Consider the following 25251-nt stretch of genomic DNA (forward strand, 5'->3'; position numbering starts at 1 on the left):
TGCCTGTGCATTGATGGGCAAACAGTCTCCAGCTATCAGAGCCCTCTGTAAGGAGAGGCAGAGCTCAGGCTCCAAAAGAAACACACCTTACACTTTTTCTTTTTTAGTTTTTGTCAAAATCAAACTTCTTTTCGCTACCTGCCTCTTACAGGGTATTTGATGGAGCTCGATGTTTCTCTGTTCTCATTCCTTGCTCATCTTTTGCTGAATTTTTGATTCCCATTACTTGTGGCTGTGTTTGTTTTTTTTTTTTTCTTGCTTACTGCCACAGGTAATGAGCTTGGAAGACAGTGGAAAATTGTAGCCTTGCCCACACGTCTCTGCCAACAGACGTTAGTACTTGACATCTGCAGTGCTCTTGTTCTAGTTTTGGTCAGTTCATGCCCAGAAAGACATAACTCTTGAAAAAGCACCTGCTTTGACAATATTGAATAATGATTATATGATATTGGACTGGTTTGGATTTGTACACAGCCAGTGTTAACAGCTGATTAAGACCCCAGAGATTCGCCATTAAAGGTTAATTTTAAATGTGGGTGGTAAAGAGACTGTGCTGGTAGGAAGATGTTAAAGGAAAGTGGCTTAATGGAGACTTAAAAGTTGACTACACAAGATGGAACAGGAGAAAATGTTCACATGTACCAGCATGGAAAGGGCAACAGGGTCACAAATCCACTTTGGCCTCCAACTTGTAGTGGTGGTACAGGAGTCTCTTCTTCCTCCCTCCAGTACAAACCTGCAGAATTAAAAATGCATTATTTCCAAAGGCACTGAATGAAGGTGTGCATTGATGAAACCATATTGGGTGCAGTGAAACCTGCAAGAAACCGGAGTAGAATATATTAATATATTGAGTCTGAGGAATCTTTCAGAGAAAGGAGAAGGAGTTCAGAAATAGAAAACAAAATGGATTAATAAAGTCAGATTGTTAGGAAGAACGAGGAAATAATTTACAAGTAGGATGAAGAAAGGAAGAGAAAACTGGCAGGGGAGTAAGGCTCTTGCCAAATACTGAGAGGTGTAAATTGGAGAGTTGAGGCAATTAACTGGAGAAGGTAATTTAGCATATACATGTTCAGTGGAACAAGGACATCTGGAAAGCATGAAAGCCTGAAAGGCATCAGATGTGGCAGTGTCTAGAGAGTAGCACATTTGGGATATGCTGAGTTGGAGAGAACAGCTATTGCGGCAAAAGCATATGCAGTTTTGGATGTATAGTGTTGATGCATCATGGGGCAAAGAGACGGTAATTACCTTACTGTTCTTCTGGCAAAATCACACCTGCGGTTCTGTGCTCAGCAGCAGGCACCACGCGCGTGAGTGATGTTGAAGACTGAGCAGAGTGGGAATTCACAGAAAAATAACAAAGTTTTAGGAGGCTGAGGAGACTGTGTCTAGGTTTTTCCAGACATTCTCATAAATACCTGCAGAGAGTAAATACGAGTGGCATGGAGTGTCGTTATTTTGGATGATACAAGTGCTTGTGGCTGGCAAGAATGGGATAAAACATATTTTTGAAAATAAATCCTAATAAGGGAATCCCAAGAGAAATTCTTGATATTGAGATTTTTGTGAGGTTCTGGAAGTCTCCTAAGCAGATTTTAAACATGTCTGGGGAAGAGTAGCACATTCTACTGTGTAGAATGTACAATCTGCATTGATGGAGGAAAGATATGATGACTGAGTGGAGCTTTTCCTTCCCTGATACCATTTGCTCAATGATAGGTTTCTCATAGTTTCAGCAGTAGTGAATTATAAAAATGTACCTGCAGTCAAATGTTCAGGTTTGGACAAAACCCTGTAAGTGCCTTGATTTTTAAGCACTACACTTCCAGTACTTACAGCTTATTTATAAATGCCCTGAGGAACTCTATCTCCCAATGGTTTCAGCAGGATCAGTGGGTGCCTTGTGGCACTGGAAGGACTGGTTACAGTGGACTTACATCGAGCTTCAGTGCTGACTTTCAGACATGTTGGTGATTATTTTCTGATGCTATATATAGAATCTTTACAAGAAAAAAAAAGAAAATTTAGACTCATTAAGGTGATTACTCATGCTTAGCAACTTAAATATAGACAGAATAAAATCATGGAGGAAATTGCCTTTTTCATCAATATAGATAATATAGTTTCGGCATCAGGATTTTCTTTTAGTGGTCACTTTTTTGTGCCTGCTTAATTGCCCACTCTAAGACTGTAAAGTAAGCACAGAAATAATTTTTTTCCCATCTTAAAGGTAATGCCCTATTTTTTTTCTTTTATTTTTACTTATTAAAATATAGAATACAGCAAAATAGCTTTAAGAATCCCCTTGTCAGTAATTTAATCCAAGCCGTAAAATGCCAACCAAGCCAATGTTTGTTCTGTTCTTTCTAGTTTCCATGAACGCTCTCAGGGTATTATGAGGATAGACTGTCCTGCCTGTTGCTGTTACAGTTCTTGTTTTGTTTGTCTGCATTCCTGTGGCACCTAAGAGCTCTAGTCATGGAACAAAACTCAGTGTGCAAATACACAAGATGGATCTCCTCTTAGTGTGTTTGTAGTAACTGCTGAGAGTTTTTCACCAGCCTAAAAAATCAACGGAAAATACAGAGATCTTTTCCCCCAGCCCCTGGGTGCTGTATGTCCCCCAAAACCATCTCCATAGCCAAATTTTCCCACTTCTGTCAAACAGAATCTCCTAATCAGTCCACACCTGTAATGAGCTGAGATTGCAGAAGGCACACGCCCTACTCAGTGGTGCTGCTTCTGTATCACAGGCGGAGAGACAAGCAAAGGGATACAACAGGTTTTTGGTTTATTTTTCTAGGGGAAGACTGGGAGGTTTGATGTGAAATTGAATGTAAATTGGTTACCCATCTGCTATCAAAAAGCACATGAGAAATGCTCATCGGCACAGCTGCCCCAAAAAAAAATGGTAGACGAACCTGTGGGAGATTTAGGATACTGACATCTCCGTCAGAAAGACCATGATTTGAAGGTTTCCTCATACACTACCACATTTGTTAGCATGATATCTGTCTCAGTAAGGGCTTGAACTGCAGTGTCTTACTAAATTAGGGCTGTTAGCATCAGACAGTGACTACTGAAGCATCACCTAGGAACATGAGATCTCCTGTGTCAGTGAGGCTAATCCCACATAATCCCAGAACACAAATCAGATGCTCAGTTTATCCGAGGCAGCCGTTTGTTCCCTGAGGTAGACATGTTACATCATGTTTCCCAAAACTGACTAAGGCTTTTTTTCCAGCCTTTGAGAAATGCCAACGCCCTGCGTGCTCCATACAAACACACTGTTCAGAACAGCTTAATGTAACATGTTCCTGAGGTCTCCCATGCAAGCATCTTCCTGAGTTTATATGAATATGGGCAACTCTATCCTCAGAACAAGGTGAAAAGAGAGGGTTGGGTTATGTTATGCCTCTTCATGGATGGGCGAAAGACAGCTGGTGCTGGTCTAGAAGACTTTATCAGCGCAGATGTGGTTTGCTGTTTCCAGGGTCCCTCCTTGTCTTACGATGGATTTGCTTCTCCACCATGGAAGGCTTTATTTCTTTTCTTTCAGTGCTTTTCTAGCAGTCTTTTTTTTTTGTTTGTAGAGTCCAGTCCTACTGGTTCTACCTTATCATTTCTCATAGAAAGCAGGTAGACATGCAATCAAAGCATTGCCTGAATGAATTGCAGGCTTTAGGATGTGTCCTGTGCTTTGTCAAATGCTTTGAGGTGGAAGTATGTATTCTTATACTATTTCTTAAACATGTTTTCCTTCTAGACGTGGCTTTATCTCAGGCCTCCTGTGAGGTTAGTGTTCCGTTTGCCCTGTAGCGCTGATAATAGAAGTTGCATGCCACATGGTAATAGAGCAAAATCTGTGCTTTTATATGGTCTTGGAAAAGCTAACTCTTTTGGTTTGATTTCCTGGGTCACAGTAATTATTAAACTAGCCTCACACTTAGAAAAATGATGGAATTTCACACATTATATTTACAGATCAAAGGTTAATCTTCATACCAAGGTCTGTTACCATTTTAAAGCCTTTTATTTTCTTAACATGACTAATTTCTTTCTCTTATTATTCAAAAGGCCTGTCAGATAATTGATTAGGAAATAGCTTTCTCCTACAGTCTATCCTATATCTTTGTTTGGTCACTCACACCATCAAGAGCCCTGCTCTTGTGAGCCTTGGCTCACAGACTTCTCTGTTGCCACCTTTTGTTCTGCTGTTCTGCCATGCCCTCAGGTGACCACAGATGATGCGAAAACTGCAGAAATAGCTCTCTGCTCTCTGATGGGCCTACCGCTCCCCAAATGTTCATTCGTCCCACTCATATGAATGAGATGTGCAAATAATACATGCTACATTTCAGCATGGCAGAAAGCATCCTCCTGTTTTTACCATTGTCTTTCCTCAAGTTATCTGCAATGAATTGGGTGGTTGACTTGCAGTATACTGTAATGATACTGAGCAATCTTCCAGTGCTTGTTGGTGAGGTTGACCTCTTGTCTTTTTATGTGTTTTATCAGAAATGGCATACTAAAGAGAATTGTAGACATCAAATCAACTCAGCTAAAGAATTATTTTCAGGCTATCTAAACTCAGCATGTACATTTCAAATTTTCCTGAGGTTTTCCAAAGTGACACTGTTGGAGCCCAAGTGTGAGACTGTCCTGCTTGAGATACTGGAGATATGCCCTTTGGAAGGCATTACCTGGGCTGGGTACTCTGCACAATCTGAAACTCAGACGCCTTTGATGAACCTCAAGATAGGCACCCCAAATTGCTGTTATTTCTCAAAGGAAAGTTCATATCTATCTTTTTGGTGCCTGTGTATATATTGACTCTAGACACAAATAAATAAATATATGAGTGTGTGTATGCATATGTATTGGTGGATGTAGGCATGCACACACTTGCGGTTTTTTGGAGGCATCCTATTCATCCAGCATGGTTGCTGTGGCATATCTGCTTCTGGCAGCTGGGTGTTTATATGTTGAGGCCAAGGAGCTTGGGTAGTACTTTTAGCTCTGGCATCAGCCTATGGGATTGCCTTGGACCTGTCTTTCTCCCTCTGAGCTTTAGTTCCCTCATTTATAACTTCTGGGTTTTTGTGCACTGCTTTTCGATCAGCTGTTGAAATGTGATTATATGAGATGCAGTAATTGTTATCATATAACTTATTTTCCCACTGTGTTTATGGTTAGTTAATAAATCAGTCTGAAGTTGATCATAAATACTTACCTTTAGCTTATATTCCTGAGCATGGAAAAACAGCAAATAGTTCAAGAGTTATTAGTATATTCTAGTAGGCAATTATTTGCTAGGACAGCTAAATCAAACTCCTGTCTGACCTGCACTGAGGCTGAATTTTGACATTAACTGTAGATTTCCTCTCACCAAACTTCAGATATGTTAGTGTCAGTCTAGGCATCTTCTGCTACACATGGAGAAAGATGAAACCCTCAGGAGTACATTTCTTCCCTCCTCTTTTAGGAACAAACCATCCTTCACTCTCTCTCTCCCTGGACTGCAGAGGAGGCTGTGTGCCAGGCTTACACTAGACTCCTAACTGATAATAAACTAATGTCTGTGACAGACATCCCATCCCTTCAGCCTTACGCAGTTAACTACAGCACAGTTTGGTGTCTGGCAGACTTAGAAACATTTTCTGAAGAAGATAAATCCCTCAAAGTAACCTTGGCTAGAAACCTTGGCATGAAACTTGAGTGTCATAAAAATGATGTTAGGTATCTCATTAAGGATTAAACGTAATTTAAAGTGATATAAGAATCTATATGGAACAAATATTGGACTATATAAAGACACATTAAAGGTTTGATGAAGTTGCATTGGTAGTTTGGAGAATGAGAATCTTCTGATTTAATCTGTGGCAGAAGTAGATTTCTCATAATTAAAGACATGTTCTGTTGTCACCAGTACTTACGGGAGCTTTCCTAGAAACAGCTATGGTCCCAAAACAGTCTGAAGTGACTCCTTTAGAACCATTCTATTTTTTTTTTTTTTTTAGTAATTTGTATGGATCAAAAATTCTAGAAAAATTAGGAATATCCATGTGAAGTTAATGCTTCTTTCTCCCCCTGTGCCCTTCCCTCACACTTCCAAGCAGAATCCCAGCTCCCCAGTGCAGAGGGAGAGCTGACATTTGCTTGGATGTTTTGAAACTGCCTCCTTATAGAATAGGCTTTAAATTCACCCTTTGAGGAGGGGAAGGTTTGAAGAACTTCATAGCATTACAGTAACATTTGCTAGCATGTTCCAAGGAACTGGTCACCAATCTCATTGAAATATTTTTTGTCGGTGGGATTCACACTGTTCATTCACTCAGTTCTTCGGCTGCACATACTCTTTGGTAATAATAAAGTGATGATCTGTCAGGTAGAATTCCCATCACCACTGAAATCAATAGCAAAACATCCACAGACTGCAGTGGAACAAGAAACTCACAGATCCTAATATTTTATCCGCTACTCTGCTTGTTTAAATATTCCCAATTTCCTTGTTTGAAATGGACCACCTTTTTTACTAGGGCTACAAACAGTATATGGCTTTTCTGTTTCCAAAGTGAAAGTATCTTTTTCTCTTTCCAAGGAAGATATGTTTGTACTTACTAGCCATGACCCATACATATATTTTTGAAAGAACATCCATCATTAAGACCCAGGATGATCAAATTAACGGGAACAGATTTCATACTAGGTGTATACTGGCAGAGCCTTGCAGGTTCAAGACCAGGCCTATAGTCTAATAAAATTTCAGATATACCAAAACTGAGATCATGCTCCAGAATGGAATATGGTTACTTGCCCATAGCAATTGAAATACAGTATGTTCACCCATAGCAAAAGGTCCTTCTACTTCCTAAGAATCTGTTTTATGAAAGAAATTATTTCTGAAAGCTGAGACTGAGAAGAATGGAAAAAGTTGTCAGGGTAAAGCTGCTGAATGTACTGTGTGGGCAAACAGGAACTTCCAGACGTGAGGGGTTCCCAAGGCTTGTCATCACTGAGAGTCTTACTCCTTGCATCATTTAATCCCGTTCAACAGCTACAGGCAGGTTGGCAGAGTTACAGTGATAATACAAAAAAATTGTAAGATCTTAAAAATTTTGTGGAATGAGTGTCCCAAATTTGTGTCACTGCTGTAAAAAAAGCTGCGCCTCACTAGAGAGCCTACACAGCATGCTGGTATGGCCGTCTCAGCCACAGGAAAAGACGTGACCTAAACCCACATATTAAGAGACACAGGATAATTTGGTCACAGGACACAAAACTGCCACGAGTCCACTTCATTCATTCCTCTTTTCACAGAGCTACTTCTTTGCATTGTATGCACAGATGGTGCACTCAGGTACTCATGTTGGAGTTGTGCATCGGGACCCTCAGGACTTTTTCTGCAAAGCCAGTTTGTAGCAAGTTTTTGCCCAGCTTGTTCTGCTGTGTGGGCTTGTTCCATACCAGACGTGCGACTTCTCAAAAGACTTTGTTGTGCTTCCTGAGGTTTCTCTCAGGCCATTTCTCCAGCCTGTCTAGGTGACTTCAAATAGCAGCCTTGTCCAGCAGTGTATTGACTGTTCCCCCCAGTCTGGTGTTATGTGCAGACTTGCAGAGAGGAACCATATGCCAAAGTTCTGCATTAAGATGGGTCTTCTCACTGAAAAGTCTTTACGTCTCGTGAGCAGGATGTGAGGAGTTGCAAGCACAAGCAGCTGCATATTATGAGCTCATAAATAACTTCTGGTGAGAAATAGCTTTCTAGAGGTCACTGCAGGTAGTCCTCTACTGCAGGGTGAAGTTAGGAGCGCTTTAACATGAGTCCATCATGGATAGAGCAATAGAGGACAATTTCTTAAATCTTACTCTTTGGACTGTGTTTCAGGATGGGTCAGACTTAAGTATATAGACCGAGGGAGGGGTGAGAACTTGTATCCATATCGTGTGTCTGGGACAGATCAGCCACGTGAGACGGTCTTTAACTGTTGAGGTAGATTTCACAGTCTGAGTACGGGAGAGAAGTTTATTTTCCTTCAGCTGGGCTCCTCTCCATCAGATGATTTCCAGTCTGATGTCACGCTTGCATGATTTGTGTAACATGTACAGACTACTCATTTTAGAGTTATTGGGTTCATTTTTGCTACCTGTTAGTTTTATGCACCAAGCTTTTAACCCTTGGGATGTTGCCGGAACTGCCAAATTGTTCCCATGTTATATGTTCACAGTGACATTTCTCAGTATTTTCTGTCCCTGCCTGGAAGATTGTGGGAGCCCAGTAGCAATTGCCAAATCCCTAAAAAATGATTAGTAATTATTTTTCTGTAAGTGCTTAATAGGGAGATTAGAACAGGCCACCAGGTGTTTACACAATAACACTTGGTAGCGTGGAAATTCAGCTCCGGTTATTGCGTGGTGTAAAGAGGGTGAATGCCTGCCCTCAGAGACATCAGCAATTTTTCTGATGCTTGTGTTATACCCCATTTTTTCTAGCAGGTTGTGCAGTTCTATTATTTTTGAACTTTTCATGCCCTGATAGGGGTTTATCTATGTTTATAGTAGCAGGATTGGTCTGTAACCGCAAGATCAGTTTCTGTTAAAGGTATTTTTGTTGCAAGATCGGTAAGCTGCAAAGCTGCATTTTTACCCACCCCTTTGTATCTAACGTGGCATATTTGTATACAGCAGCAATGGAAAAGGGCTATGCTTCACATGGCAGGTTTGAAATAAGTGATAGTGAAATAGCAAATGCTCTTCTGTAGCGAATCGTATCATTCACAGTGTATTTTTTTTTTCTGTTTCAGGAGGTTGGAAGCATTATCGGAAAGGTCAGGAGATTACTTTCTTTATTTTCATGTAAAAAATATTGTGTATCAATTCGCTTCATCAGCCCATGCTAACTTTTTTTTCTGTTTCTTTAACAGAAAGGTGAGACAGTTAAGAAGATGAGGGAGGAGGTAAGACAAGCCTTGATGTCTTCACTTGCCTTTCATTCCAGCTCAGAGAGCAGAGAAATTCAGCCTGTGCAGACCGACACTGCCATCAAGTGGACACCTAATTTAACATCACCACTCCTTGCAAGGGGTGGAGTATAAATGTGCTGGCCTAAATTAAACAGTGTTGTTAATGTAACCTCCTTACCACCACGGCAGTCTGGAGTCCTTCATTCCCATAGCAATATGCCTGCTGCTGCCTTATTTCAGGAACAGTTTAGCCAGCATGATTCTGTGCATCAAAACCACGATATCTTTCTTTAGTGTACCAGCATTGGTCCTGCACTTGGCTTGGCCTCCTCGTAGAGAGCTTCCAAAATCTGAAGCGAAAGCATTAGACTGATCCTGCATAAAGTTTGAGGGTAGACATAAGCCTCAGCAGAGCTGGAGCTAGAGTTGCATAAGCCAGCGTATCCTTCTGCCATTTCTTGGCAAAGCCATACCTTTTCATCGTTTTGCAGCTGTGAGTAGGGTGTGAACAAAGTAGACCTGCACACTTGCCATTCGCATCCTTTGTAAAGGCTGTAAACACAAAAAGGCTGACTAAAACATGGCCCTGCATAATCCTCGGTCTCCCCAGTGTCCACAGGCTTCTTTCCTTGCCACACAGCAAGCTGCACTGTTTTCAGAGGATTGTGCCGAGGTGGAGGTTAAAAACCCACCCTTGTCCTGCAAGGCAGCACATCTTACCTGGAGATCCATATAATTTTCTTTCTTTGAAGCAAGTGCTAAAAGCATAAGTCAAAAGACAAATCCTGCTCTTTAAAACTTTAGGAGTGTAAAGTGTATAGAGGATGCCTCGAGAAAAGTCAGTTTGGTTCTGGTAGATCTGCAGTATGTTACCATGTCAGCTGCTTTGCTGTTTTATACACTGATAGAAGGTCTGTGGCAGGGAAGTCTCAAAGTATTTGTAGTGAAGAAAATTGCTGAGATACATCTTCAAATGTACACAATAGGGAGTTCACTGTCAGGCTGACTGAGTTCAGAGCTCCTTTTTTTGATGATAAGAGCTTTCACCCATGTTTTCACACATTTGCTAAGACTTTAAAAAATATACAAGAAAAAAAAAAGTTTCCGCTATGCTACCAGTTGATTAAACACGTTGTGGTTTAATTATTAATTATGATCATGGGTAGATATCTTTGGATATAAATTGCACACACAAAAGGGAAGTCATTGTTGGAGAGTGCTGCTGACCTCTGAGTTCAACATCTTAGAGAAGAGTTACAATCCCTGGTTAGTTTTTCAAGATAAATAACAAACGCTCTGCTTCCACTCCTGAAAACCCACCATCATGTATACGTGGTCTCAAGGTTTTTTAACAAGGTTTTTTAACAAGCTGGCCGCAGCCAGCTCTGCCCAGCATGGCACCTGGTATGCCCCCTGCCACGTATCCACCAGCATGAATGAGCCCTTGGACCTGGTCTTCTTCCTGACCCAGTGGTGGTGGTTGATGAGGGCAAGTCCCACTCAGGTTGGCCTGTTGGAAAAAGTGCCTGCTGCCCTTTCTTACCAATAAATGCTGAGTATGTCTGCCATCTGCATCTGTGGCAGCAAGATTTTTGTATCAGTGGTGTTGGGTTTGGGTGGGATTTTTGTTGTATTTGGTTGGTGTCATATGGACAAATAAGATATCTTGCTGTTGAGCAGCAGTATGCACGTATATAAGGGCTCAGACACACAGCATATTGACTGATTCGTGGCAACTCTGGAGGAAAAGGGCCAAATTAACCCAGATTATCTCGCATTTGCTACAGGCCCCGATCCTCGAGAAGGTCAGTGCCTGTGGATGAGTTGAGGCTCCAGTGGCTTATTAGACTACATTAACACATTTCCAAGCCTGAAACCTCAGGGAAAGCATAGGGTGGGTCTTACCTGAACTTATTTTATCTACACCAAGATCCTCTTAAATATATTTATATCTAGTTTAGAGATTTTCTCTGCACTGCCACAGTGGCATAAAGGGCACTAAGTATATGTGAGAGCCATGCTAGCTTCTCCCCAAGACTCACGTTTTTTAAGTCCTTCAAACAGGCTCCTTGCCTTGAGGAGACAGCACCATTACAGCTGCCTGTCCCATCACAACTCCTTTAAAGGGGTTCAGTGCATATTAATTGACTACCTTCACATGAGATACATCTATAAGGAACCTTCTCCACAGTGCAAAGCAATGCCCTAGCTAGACAGATGGACTCCTACCTTTGGGTCTCCAAAACAGAGAGGTGCATCTTTCCTGGGAGACATTGGTGCTCCCTGGAAATGACAGCCTCGTCTGAAATTCTGCAACTCTAGTCCTACTTAAGGTTAACCCAGTAAAAGGGAGGGAAAAAGACTTGATTATGCAATTATTTGTAACTTTGAATTACAGAGGCACTATTTGCATACCGCGATGAAGGCCGTATAAGTATTTACCCAGACAGAATCCAGCTTTCTGGGATGTTAAATTAATTTTTGGAGTATGATCAGTTTATACTGAAATTCTATGATGTTATGGCTGCAGTTGTAGGGGAGTGAATTAGATATCTCAAGATACTCCTTCCTAAACTGTATCCCTAATCCTATTTAGTTTGCTCCATAAGAATCATAGAATGGTTTGGGTTGGAAGGAACCTTTAAAGGTCACCTAGTCCAACCACCCTGCAAGAAGCAGGGACATCTCCAGCCAGATCAGGTTGCTCAGAGCCCCATCCAGCCTGGCCTTGAATGTTTCCAGGGATGTGGCATCTACCACCTCTCTGGGCAACCTGTTCCAGTGTTCTACCACCCTCATTGTAAAAAGTTTCTTCCTTATGTCTAATCTAAGTCTACCCTCTTTTAGTTTAAAACCATTATTATTTACACAAGTGTAAGTTTGAAAAAATATTTATTCTTTTTGACAGAGTGGTGCTCGAATCAATATTTCAGAAGGCTCTTGTCCAGAGAGAATTGTGACAATAACAGGCCCAACAGATGCAATTTTTAAAGCTTTTTCTATGATTGCACTAAAATTTGAAGAGGTAAGCAAATAAAATATGTTTTTTTCTCTCTTTAAGTTGAAATACAAACATCGTTTGAATTTTCTCATGTTTGCTTTAATGTAAAATATGATTTGTTTAATGTTCTATTTAATAGCAATGAAAGCGGTTGTATTTTTATAAATGCTTTTGGCAGTAACACTGAAGAAAAATAATGGGTCAATTTACAAGCTGTTTGATCATTTCTTTTGCTTTTTGGAGGCTTCAGGGAAAAGCAATTGCTTCTAGTAATGTGCACTAATGGTAGGAAAAATGTCTTGGAAAATTTCTGGTCCCATTGTGGGTTCAATTTGAGAAGAATAATTGCCTAACTTTTAGCTCTGTTTTTACAGGATTCCATTTGGTATTGATTTAAATTTTATATATGTCAAAATGGATATATAATTCATTCAACTAGAAAAATTTCACTTTAGAAAAAACTAGATGATTACCAATTACCATATTTAAAGCTTGCCTTTTCAAATTAATTAAAATAGAGACACTAAGAGTAAGTGAGGCAAGAGAGTGCAAAATTCATTGTAGAATTACCTTCCTATGCAGACATGTCCCGAAAGTGTAGGGATCTCCTCAAGTTTCATGGACCAACTACAATTAGATATGGTCACCACTTAATAGGAAACCTCACAGAAAAGACAGCAAGCTACAGAACATGAACCCTGGTCACTCAGGAGAGGGTTTAACTCCCTCGACTTTTGAAAATCAGACATCCAGTCCAGGCATCTCTCCTGTCCTCTGCGGGGAGAGAGAGAGTCCCTTGCAGAAGGCAATTTACCTTCTGCTGGATCACCGGCAGCAGGAGAAAGGGGCTATGTCTGTCCATCATGATTTGAATCCTTTTCTTTAGAGTACCCATTTCTCCAGGTCAGTAAGGTTAGTCTCCACATTTCCTCATAGCACTGGGAGATGCTGGCATTGATGGGAGATGTCAGTGTGTGCCTTTATTTACCCAAGGTGATCATTTACATTTAGAGTAACAAGACTAGAAGAGAGCTTGTGGTCACTGGATGCGGTTGTCCTCTAGCATAAGCAGTATGTCTTGCAATGTTCTTCACATCATGATCAAAAACTAGCTAGATTTTTTTTTCTAGTTCCTGGCACTGCATCCACAACCTCAGTTCTCTGATAATTAGACACCTTCTTTTCACACCTCATCTAAATTTATTCACAAGCAGTTTATGCAGCTTTGTTCCTGTGCTAGCACTGGCCATTAGTTTAAACAATTCTTGCCTTTTGGTCCCTGAGGATTCCCCTCTCAGACACATTTTTAGAAACCAGTTTTATCCCCTCACACCCTTGCTTTTGCCAGAGTAAGTGAGCCAAGCTCACTCTTGCAGAGGATGCATTCCCCACCTATCTCGTGACTCTAGTAGTCCCTTTCCACCTTTTCCCAGTTACAGTTTGTGTTAAATGTATGTGTTAATTGTAGACAGGTTGCAAATGCAGTTCCACAAGGGCTCGATTTAATGACACTAACAGTTCTCTGTCCTGGCTATCATGCTAACATATCTCTACCGCTGCTGGAAATGCCTCACCTCCTGCTAGCGTGATGTTTGGCACACAACCATGCTGTGCCTGGCAGGTACCCCCGGCTCTCGCTCAGGTGTTTTCAGGGGGAATCTCTTTGGTCTCGGCAGACAATCCTGTCAGCCCCCAGACAAATGACCCTTTTTTTAATACTGCAAATGTTATTCCCATTCATAGGTTTTCAGATCTTCCTTTGAAGGTGCCCTGCTTTTGTGGCATGATACATTTTATAAGAATGCTTTTTTTTTTTTTCCTTATCAGTTATTAATGAGATAATAATGATTTTGAGGGTGAGTCCTGCAGAACCACACAAGTAATTCTCTCCAGCCATTTTAAAACCAGCTGTTGTCATCTCTTTCTCAGCTTTATCTCCTACCCATCTTGTACCAATCTGTGTTTCTTCTCGCTTAAGAGGCAGCTTTGTGTACAGTACAATTCCCTCCAATCCACGGAGACCTGGAGTGAGCAGTTTCTCTGCTCTCTACATGAAAAACGTGTTCTGCTTATGCTGGAAAATGCTGATGGAATCATTAACAGAGATAATTCCTGCCAGTTCCCACCAAAATGAGTACCCAATGGAAGTAACGCTGCATTTCTAATAAAAACATCGAACACTGCACAGCATCGGATCCCCATCCCACTACCTAACATGACGTAGTCTTTGAAAGCGCTGTAGCTAGCACTAGGCAAAGAAATCTGAAATTCAGGCATCTGACTGGATTTTATGCATATTTACTCTTGTAGCTTTTGGAGCGTAGTCTGGACTCTTCATGCGAGTGTTGGGGTACTGGCACTCCCTGGCAAAGGGGTACTGGCAAAGGGGTATTGGCACTCCCTGCAGATCAGGTACTACAGTTATATATTATGAAATATCTTTATTTAGTTTTAATATAATTGGCTTTTGGTATATTTAAAAGAACACTGGTAAAGAAAAATGTCTCATATAATCAGTTAGGTTTCCTATAATTATTTCTGTCAATAAAATGAGGTAACTGTAACACTTCAGAAGCAAAATAAAGTACTGTTTCAGAAATGACAAATGAACTAGCTACCAAATGTTATTTTCCATGCATATCTTTTTGTTGGAGATTTCTTCAGCCGTTAAAAAAGTTGAAAACCTCAGAACAGGCAGTGCCTGGCCCAGCTCTGGTTATCACAGCTACCTTCAAAGAGAACAAAAAATATGCCTGTGTGAGACTGATGCTTTTGAGGGATTTTTTGGTATTTGTTATGCATGTTGCCATGAAGCATTTTGACATGAAGCCCTTGAACCCTTAATTTCAACCTTACAGCTGTATAACTGGGGACAAGGTCTAGGAAGACATGGGAGTCCTGGAATGCTTTTCTAATGTTAGCAAAAATCTCAAAACATGTCAGATAGAAAAAAAAGAAAGATCTGGAGGAGTGTTCTCTGTGCAGTTGCTCTGCAACCTTATATCACTCTGCTTTGATACCTTCCTAATAAAAGTTGATTTTCTAGCAACCTGATGATGAATTTAAAAGCTAGGTGGGTAATTACATAACCAACTAAAGTATTCACTGCAGAGGAAAAAGAGAGTTGTTTAAAACTGTCACTAACCCAGGCAGACCACTGGAGTTGCAAGAGAGGACATTTCAGAGTTGTCATTTCCAGACTGGAGGCCAAGACCCAGGAAATGCAGCTGTAAGTTCACTGGTGAGTGGGGTGGCTCTGGTTTTCAGGATAAATATGCATAATCCATTGGAAACACATGGTAGTTAAGTGCTGGAAAAACCATTAAGCAGAGCTCCGTGGTGAGACCTTCTCCAAATAAATAAGAAAAAGTTTGGCAGAATCCTTGTTCATTTGCAAACATTTGTGAATAAATTGCTCAGCTCTAGGAATAAGGAGGAGAGAAAGGCAAGGTGATAAAAGCAATTGAGATGATGCCTTTTTGACAAATACTGACTCCTGCTGCTACAACTAAGGTAGATCCCATAGTGATCATTACCAGATGAGAAGCCACCTCACAAACCCATACTTGCTGTGGAAATTGGCAGATTTAACATTTCGTTTAGAAACCAGTAAAGAAGAATTGTGATACATTTTCCCCCAGAAGTTTGGTGGATTTCTGAGCTGCCATGTTCGCTTGCCTTGGGAAGCCTTAGACACTGTGACTCTGGGATGCCAGGAGCTAGGGATGCTGCAAGGCTTTAGCACTGGGAGCTGGTTCTCCCACCACTTTCAGGCTCCCATTAGCCCATCCTGGCTGAGGAGCAGCCCAGGCAAGAGGGCAAGGTCCTGCTCTAGTGTTTCCCAGAGCCCTGAGGAAGTGGATGCAGTGCCACGGACAGTAAGAGGTTAAAGAAATAGGAGTGTCCCAGTTTGAAAGACTACTGTTCCGTAAGAAACTTTCCAGCCAACCCTACCTGGGAGCCTGCAGTTTTGGAGGGGATTTTTTTCCATTCCTTTCTCTGTTGTTGTGTTTTTAAGCGGAACTTGTGGGTGTGCTACTGAGCCTGCATGTTTAGTTTTTGCTTTTTTTTAATGATGAGTAGAAAATAAAGAGGCTAGTAGCTTCCTATTTTTGTGAAGTGCTTTTGAAAGTGAAAAGTGTAGTGAAGGCTTTGAGGCCCAGCCAGATATGATATGGAAGTGGGAGACATTATCAGTGTCATGCTGGGTGGCTGAAGAGGGTTATTTACCTACGTCTGGCTGATCGTGTGCCTCCAGGTGACACAAACATGATATAGTGAGATGGCATCTTCCAGCTGAAAAATTGTCATGGCTTGGGCTTTATTTCAAATTCATGGGTGCTGCAAAATTCTGTTATCCCTCTTGCTTTATTTTGGATTGCAATCTCTCACTGACACAGGCACTAAACAAAATGTGAATTACTGTCTGGGAGAGGAATGATTTGATAGCTGTCTTGTGGCGTGCAGCAATGCCTCATTCCGTTCAAGATTTTTTTCTTCTCTTTTATGCTAAGTAAGGTCACACCGAGCCATTTCTTGGATGGAAGAATGCTGCCATCACAAATACAGAGGTACTGCAGGAATCAGTGCTGGTGTCACTGAGCTTTTCTGCGTTGCTTCAAGAAGGCATGCAGAGTTATTTAAAATACTTTTTTTTTTTTTAATTTGTGGTCCTGATCCACAGTATAGGCACTTTTTTTTTTTAACAAATGGTAGCCTTGAGAAGAAAGAATGTAGGAAATCACATCAGTTCTATCGGCTGGAACTCTGGTTGCATCGTAAATGAGTTAAATGAATATGAAACGCATGTTTTCTGTCATGCCTGTCCTAATCTTATGGGTAGCATTTCTGTGAAGGGTGCAATAGCTGTGCCATGCCACCTCACAGATGGATGAGATCGTATTTTCAGCTCACAACTAGTGTTAGCAAACCACACTGAGATTCTCCTGAGTTGCTGGACAGGTGCCATGTGGCTGTTTTTGTGATCCTAAGTGCTCTCTCAACAGCATCCCGTCCATCAGCGGGAAGATAAACTTTATCTTTTCCTCTGTAATGAAGACTTTAGAGGGATTGGGGCTCTGAGCAACCTGATCTGGTTGGAGATGTCCTTGCTTCTTGCATGGGGGTTGGACTAGATGACCTTTGAAGGTCCCTTCCAACCCTAACCATTCTATGATTCTATGATTCTATGATTTTGAACAAACCAAATATGTGTAAAACAATGTAAACCTTGCAACAATTAGTATATTGAAATGCTCATGGGAATGTATGGTGTAGTCTCATTGGATGATGAGATACATGGATATAGGTTACATTACCTGGATATGGGTAATTGTTCTGCTGAGCTCTTTGTACTCTGATAACATAGCTGTGATGGAAAAAAAAAAGATTAGAAATTATGTAGCACTACAAACACTTATGGATCTGCTACAGAAGAGAAATTAAACCTGGGAGGCAGCAAACTATTTATCAAAATAATCTGATTTTCTCTGCTTCAGATTATTCACAGATTCTTTGCCATTCCCTTTTTTAACCTTTTTTCTTTGTATGAAACCTGACAAGAAATTGCATGAAATGTGAAGACATATCATAGTAAAAATGTTCTAATTTAGATTGTGGAAAAGAGACCAAATCAGGATTTGTGGGCCTATGAACTCAAAAGCTTCTGTGTCTTTTCCGTCAGCTTCGGCTGGTCTAGTGACAGATACCACCTCCTCCTCCTAGTCTTGCCTCAGAGACTGTCCTCTGGTCCCACAGCATGGACCTGCAATGACAGACGGCAAAAGAGTTCCTCCAGCACAAGTTCCCTGTGCAGTTCTTGCTTACAAGACATCACGGGCTTAGCCAGTGGCTTTGCCTCTGACAGAAACAAACTGAGACTGGTTACACACTCCCCAGGTCTCCACAAACAGCCTGGGCATTCGCTCTGAGCCCTTCAGTGCTTGCTGGGAATGACACATCCTCTGCTGATTCTTACTGATGTTGTGATTACAGGATATAAACGCTTCAATGACAAACAGCACGGTGACAAGCAAACCGCCTGTAACACTGCGGCTCGTCGTCCCGGCAAGTCAGTGTGGATCCCTTATAGGAAAAGGAGGTTCCAAAATCAAGGAAATCAGGGAGGTAAGTCTTGGGATGTCTGCCGGGGACGCTGGCTAGCTTGGCGTCCTACCACAGCATGCCCTGCCAGCATCATCCACGGCACTTCGCTCATCGCGTGAGCATGAGCGTGTGCTGAGTGAAAAGCCTCGAAAAGCCTTGCTCTGGGGAAAGCAGGAGTCCAGCACAGCTGTACCCTTGTACTTTCCTTGAAGCTAAAAACTGTGTATGAAATAAAGAAATAGCTTTACAGTGTAAAGCTCCTCTCTAATCTCACTGTGCCACAGATGACCTGATTTAATGTATGCCAAACATATATTGTTTTTTTTTTTCAATCCAGATTTGTCTAATCAATGTGCTGTGCTAGCAGACACTTTTTCATATAACCATAAAGTGCAAAAATTATTATTTGGTGCCAGTTTTAATTCTTCCATGCATGACTGTAACATCATAGCACATGCTAAGCCAAGGATCCAGTGTTTGTAATCATTCAAACAAGAAAATAAGGTACATGCTCAGTTATGTAGAGAAAATCTGAGTAGGACATTGCAGAAAAATGGATTTTTATTCTGGAGAAAGTGACAGTACTGCTTCTGAATTCATATTCATTCCAACATGGAGTGAGGTGTTGAATATCAAGATAACATGCTGATCTATGGTTTTATTTGACTATGTCAAAACAAAAGCTTTTGACAGGCTCTACCAAATTGAAACTTACTTTTTTAATCTAAAATGTTGATTCAAGACAGTAGGGTTTATTGAGCTTTTAAGTTTCATTTCAAACATTAAATACATTAGGAAATGTTTTTCTATAAAAGAAAATTTGATCAAATGTCAAGAAAGAGTGGAAAATGCTTTCATAAAAATTTTATGTCTGGCATTTGTTATGAAATGTTAGTTTACAGTAGTTTTGGAAGGAAAGGTGATCATAGAGGACTGTTGGGGTCTCATCCTTGTTGACTTTCAAGTTCTTCCAAAGTATTTTGTTTGGATTCCAACTTGATTTTTCCAGCAGTTTTTTTTAACAAAGTTCCCTCTGAAGGCTTGTCTTCACCTTTCAGGATTTGGCCACCACTAAAATGATCTTTTCTCTTCTTGCATACAGGGAAGTAAAAGCAGGGTGTACCACTTCCATTAGCTGACAGAGCTGCCAAAAGCTGTTTCAGAGTTTTTGTTGCCAAGCAAACAATATGTTGTTCCTCCATGTGCCTCTTGTGTTCATGAAAACATGCATAGGTTTTCTGCTGTAAACTCACAGGAAAACCATTCAGAGCCCTGCCGTTTGAAGGGGGCTCTCTGCTTACTGAGACCTGCAAATAAAAAGTATTTTTTTTCTTTAATCGCAAACAAGCTTTGTCAGATAACTTTGTATAAATGGGAGGAGGTGCTTGTGTGGGTGGAAGCAGCTGCACGCTCTCTCCCTGCAAGCAGCAGGTGAAGCCAGGCTAAAGCGTGGCCAGTGGAGAAGGCAGAGCTGCTGTCAGAGCACACGGTCAGAGGAGACCTCAGCCATGATACATGATTTCTCTTGATCCTCCAGATCTCTTAGGTGTCCAGGAGAACTGTCAGGCAGCAGGAATGTAGCTGATTTCTTAGTTGTGTTAAAATAGGAGCAGGCATGAGTGTGAACCGTGTGCTGGTGAGTGCTTAGCTCTAGGCTTCACAGCTGTCGATACTTTGGATTTTATTTTAAATATTGGTAACCTCTTCCAGAGCACTGAGTGCTTTTAGGACATAGATTTTTAAAGGTGAGATTGGTCTGTTGGTCTGTGTACATTAAATTACTGAAGTGATTAGTGAGCATGGTTTCAGAAGCTATTACCTTCTAGTCTAGTACGAGGAAGTAAGAGGCTATTGTTTGGCCAAGTAGGTGTTTTGATAAGGCTGACGTAGGGAGAAGTCACACTGCACATTTTCTTAAGCATAAGGGTAATGGACAAAATCCTACTCAGTTTTTCCTTGCTGACATTTGATCAAAGTCAAAGAATAAACAAGATTGGCACTGGAAGCAATGTATAAATGACTTCAGTATTTGGCAGAGTATTTTGTGCTAGATGTACAGTTACCCAGAACTGTACGTTAAACAGCAAATATGATCAGAGAAATAAGGAGCATCCAGCTTGAGATGTGGTCTAATTTCATCATCACACAACACACCACGCAGCAATTGCATGAGGGATGGTCTTTTGCTTTCAGTCATGTACCCAGGAACAACATGTAGGATTGCAGTACTATAGTCAAGATAAGATTACGAAAAAAAAAGAAAATAAAAGCATGACTGAGTGATTAAATTATGGCAAAATTCCAAAGCGTATTATAAACCAAGGAATTTATATTCTGGCCTTAAACAACACTAGTGAACAGAAGATGCAATCAGTAATTTAATCAGTCTTTGGAAAGAAGAATAGCATGTGTTGTATGCAACCAGCAGGAAAACAAATTAACTCCTTGCTGACTGACACAAAGTCAATGGTTACTGAAAATACTTTTTTTTAAAAAGCCCAAAATATTGCATTGCAATAACAGTCGGGAATAGATTTTGTTTGTAATATGTGAGAGTGCTAACTCAATATGAAATGCCTGGGATTTTCCTTATTGACTGAAAAGGTCTTCCAGGATGTTTGTGAAATAATGCCAGGGATTGTTTTGGCCTCATGTATTTTTTATTTTCTTTGGGCTTTTTTTCTTTTTTTTTGGTTAACTAAGATACATTCGTGCCAAGATCAAATTTGAAAAAAAAACAAAACAAAACAAAACTGGCTCATTACCTCCTTGGGTTTGTTAATGAACTAAAAGTTGATGATGTGCATATATTCAATCAACACTAATTATAACTTATAAGTGCTTCTGTGTGATCCTGAAATATTCCAGATCATAAGGCAGCTCCAGATTTCATCCAGAGACGCAAGTCAGCCGTCAAATTAAAGAGTCATTTATCTGCAACTCATTTGATGAACAGACCTTTTTTAGTTATCAGTATTTTTTTCCTTTCTCTTTTTTTTTTTATTATTGAAAAGCACTTCAATTCACCTTTTTTATTTTTTAGTCAGCATTGCAGCTGTCTATCTTTGAGAGGGTTAAAAGATTTGTCCTGAGGTTCAGGTCATGGTTTGATTCATTAACAGCTACTGAGGACTAATTTTCCTAGCATGGGAGTGTTTGCAAATTGGCTTGAGCAGGCAAATCCATGTCCTGCCAGACCCCAATTACCCTGTCTGGGCCTAAGTTCACATACTCACTCAACCACGTATCTAGCAAAGAAAAGACAAAAAGTTGAGAGGCGCATCCCCTCCATCACATCAGTGAATCACTGGCTTTTGTGAGGTGCCGTTGACTGCCCGACAGTGACACTCTTTTTGCTTTGTCTCTGCTCAAGTCTACAGGAGCCCAAGTGCAGGTAGCGGGGGACATGTTGCCAAACTCGACGGAGCGCGCAGTGACTATATCGGGCACTCCCGATGCCATTATCCAGTGCGTGAAACAAATATGCGTGGTTATGCTGGAGGTAAGTGGGTGCTTGCCGTATCACCTCTCACTGGGGAGGTACTCAAACACATTATTAATTTTCCGTTGCCCTGGGTTCCCCAGGGGTGCTGCCTGTCTTTCCGATGCCAGGGATTTCAAGAGGACTCTGTTAGACTGTGCCCTGCCTGGTGCTTGAGAGCCTCTCCCAGGAGGGTTTAGCAATCAAAGACCAAGGCTGTCATGACGTTGTCGAACAACAAACCAGGTCCAGCATGGAGCTGTGGCTCGTTCTGAGAGAAAAGCATTTTATTCTAATGCAGAATAGGGCAGAAAACATCTAGGTCTTGTTTTAAATAGAAGAAATTATGACTAGCATAATTTAGATTTACCAGGACTTTTTGTTTCCTTAGTAGTCAGGTCATTGCATAAGGCCAGAATGTTTCGTTTTGATGGCAGTATTTTAGCTCTTAGATTAAGTGATACAAAATTAATTTATATAAAAATCTGGGCATTTTAACCTTTGCAGAAAATGCCCATAATTTCATGCAAGTATATTTCTCAACTGATTAAATTGAATAGAAGTTTGAAAAAAGTATTTCAGCAAATCAAAATTAAATCTTTTGACACCACAAGCATAATTTTGCACAAGGAACATGAAGCATCTCTGCTTTTATCATATTTTCTGCTGGAATATTTTCAGTGTTGTTTTATTTTGGTTTGGTTTTTTTACATAAGTCTAGTCAAGGGCTATCTCATGATGGTCTCTGACACCCTACTGTTCTGTTATTCTTTAGAGAGGGGAGAAACAGTGGAGTGTTTGAGACAGCACTACAGCTATTGGCTGTTTCGAAGTATGCAATGCATCAAAATGACATGCAGCTTTTGCATCAAAATGTCGTCCAGCCTAATGCAAATAAAAGCATAAAAACTAGTAAATCCCCAGTGTTTTACTGGGGAAAAGTGGCTCTTGCTTCAGTTTTTGCTGGACTACTGTGAGGAAGGAATTACTTTATAAAAATGCAAGAGAACAGAAAGATAACATTAAGGAATAATTTTAGTTTGTTAGAGATGGAGTATGTGATGGCGATAGTTACCGGCTTTGTGAATACAGAGTGCAGTCTATTGTCCAAGTGACATTTGTGGAATCAGTACTTATTTGCTAAAGAAGATGAGAGAAGCCACTTCCCAAAATCAGAGAGACAGGGTCCTATTTTCCCACAGGTAGAGCCACTTTTAAAATAACCAGTTCTAACATAAGAAGTACTTAATTTTAGTGTTAGGAAAATCACAATCAGCACTAAGACAACACTGACTTAACTACAGTGTGCTGCTTCAAACGTTTAAGAAAATGAATGTGCTCTAATTTGTAACATATATTTGATTTGGCAAAAAAACCCACTTTCATTGACATGAAATAGCTAATTATATTATATTAATTAACAGAAGTGATACTGTTGTTACCTTCTTTAGCTGTAGTTAATGCACTGAAATCAGGGCACCATTCTGTTAGGTGCTGGACAGACAGCTAGAAGCATTTTTTTACAGATACATGCTCCTGCTTTATTTACAAGGAAAAAATTAGCTTTGGTCAGGGGTTTTCCCTTTGGGTCCTTGCCTTGGGCTGCAGGGAACAAACTCCCTTTTCATGTGTTACGAAGGCCATGTTTATGCTTCTGCTGAAGCCGGAAGGATTTTTCTCCAGCCTTACAACTCAGTCAGAGGAAAGGCAGGAACAGACTTGTCACTGCAATTGAACAGCTGACTTGATTGAGTTGGTAAAACAAGAAACCTTGATGTGTAGCAGTGTAGAAAAGATTGATAAGCAGGAGATGTGCTCTGTGTTAACAAAGAGAGAGCACAGGCTGGACTCTTCCAAAACATCAACTAATTTCAGAATTGTGCCCATGTTTCTTGAAGTGCCTTGCTATGCTTAATGAAGCTTCATAGCTTCGTCCAACAGTAATGAAGTGCCAGCACTGCCTTTTTTGGCTGTGCAGTTGGGACCTCAGCTCTTCCCCTCAAAGCCTGGACAACTGGCCTCTGGCTTGCTTTTGGGTTGATGGAGTGGAGAGTAGGTTGGGGTAGGCTGGGCTGGGTTAGCTGCATGCCTTGTTGTCTGAGGTGATCAAGATAAGAAGTGATTTTTTTAATACAAGCTCTGCTTCATTCTGCATTTTGATCACTTTGTGTTTTTGTCTGCAGTCCCCACCCAAAGGTGCCACCATCCCCTATCGTCCCAAACCTGCCTCTGCACCTATCATTTTTGCAGGTGGCCAGGTAAGAGCAGACACCATTTTGGCTTCAGCTGGAAACCACACCGTCTTGGCCCAACCTCAGCCAGCGCCTGTTAGTTTTCAACTTTTACTCTTTTTTGCCTGGTATAGTATTGATGTGCTTTGTCTCCTCTGTGTGCTTACAGTTTGTGGGAAAGGAGAACACTGCATTGCAAACTTGATGCAAAATTGTGATGACTGGTATTTTACCAAGATTTAAAATTAAGTTCTGTAATTGAGAAAAGTTTGCCTTTCTGCAAATTGAGAGATGTCCAAATCAGGTGCTCCCTGAGTGGGACAAAACTGCTTATTGTAGAGACTGGCTTTTTCACTCTTAACTTGCAGCTCCACTAGCAGTATAAGCAGTTTTGTCAGCTTTCGGAGATGACCAAACAGCAGATTGTTTCTGCTCATGAAAGGTATAGTTTTTCTCTCATAGTTTTCATAATTTTTGGACCAAATACTGCATTTTGCAGTAGATCTTTACACCATATAATTTCTGCGTCAGGACCAAGTAGCAATGGGGTTCTGAGGTTACAGAAACTACATACATGCAAGTGTAGACCTTCCCAACTGTGTCGTGCCACAGGCTGACTGATAAAACAATAGCAGTGTTCCTGTTTCTTTTTTATATAGTGAAGTTTTGACAATTCCCCCTTCATCTTAGCTATTTCCATCAGGGTTCTCATCTGCCTTCAGAACCCACGTGCAATGTGACCCGTGTGCGAAAGGCTTCCTTGTCTTTTATCATGCTCTGAAATGGGTCTGCAGCATGCCGCTGAGGCAGGTGGCAATTTGCTCTCCCATTATCTGTTGTAAGGGGAACGCAGCTTTAGTAACTGATGAACCCGTGATGAATGCAACTAATATGTACCCTAAAAACACCACAGGAGGCTCACAGCGTGACCCATATAGCCAACAGGCTAAGAGCAGCATTGCCCAGATATGTGTAATGGTAGAGAAGTGAGATGCAGCAAGCCCTGCCCAAGTCAAAGGGAGACTGATCTCCTAAATCTGGCCTAGATGAAGGCAGCCATCTCTCTACTCAGGATTCACGTATGTGAAGGCTCTCTGGCAGTAAGGCACCCCTGCCCAGCCAAACCTTTTCCCCGAGATGACGGCAAGGCCTCTTTTGAAGTAGTTACCCAGTGGGAAGAGTCACTCACCTGGGTGGCTGAATATCTGCTGGCAGATCCCACCTCCCATCCCATTTAGCCCAGACCAGGTCATCACCCTGTCGTGGGGTGTGGGCTGCTGTGTCAGCAGCCCTAGAGACCATGTCTCACCCCAGTAGGCAATTTGGAGGTCATATGAGAAGCTGAACACAAAGTTGTTGGTGGGGCAGAGGGCACAAGGTGCTGTTGGTATGGTTGGTGGTATGACGACACACGCCACCATAATCTGCTGGTTTATAAGGAAGCTCCTGCGCATCTCAAGCATA

At 41.1% G+C, this 25251-nt stretch overlaps 1 protein-coding gene across 13 annotated transcripts in view; it reads left to right on the top strand.

Moving 5' to 3' along the window:
• The window catches only part of LOC104479324 (poly(rC)-binding protein 3), a 524839-nt gene that overhangs the window by 463857 nt on the left and 35731 nt on the right, over positions 1 to 25251 (top strand). For 9 of the 13 annotated variants that reach the window (XM_086740457.1, XM_086740459.1, XM_086740456.1 and 6 more), the window contains 7 exons: positions 8811 to 8834; positions 8931 to 8963; positions 11878 to 11994; positions 14281 to 14382; positions 17965 to 18096; positions 21449 to 21577; positions 23740 to 23883. In XM_086740457.1, coding sequence (XP_086596583.1) covers positions 8811 to 8834; positions 8931 to 8963; positions 11878 to 11994; positions 14281 to 14382; positions 17965 to 18096; positions 21449 to 21577; positions 23740 to 23883 — 681 coding nt within the window. Of the gene's footprint in view, positions 1 to 8810; positions 8835 to 8930; positions 8964 to 11877; positions 11995 to 14280; positions 14383 to 17964; positions 18097 to 21448; positions 21578 to 23739; positions 23884 to 25251 lie in introns of those variants that run through there. The other 4 variants (XM_086740461.1, XM_086740466.1, XM_086740468.1 and 1 more) reach the window with 2 other exon arrangements.

This window comes from Chlamydotis macqueenii, chromosome 2 (assembly GCF_036417535.1).
Source record: "Chlamydotis macqueenii isolate bChlMac1 chromosome 2, bChlMac1.mat, whole genome shotgun sequence".
In the NCBI taxonomy this organism is placed as follows: domain Eukaryota; kingdom Metazoa; phylum Chordata; class Aves; order Otidiformes; family Otididae; genus Chlamydotis; species Chlamydotis macqueenii.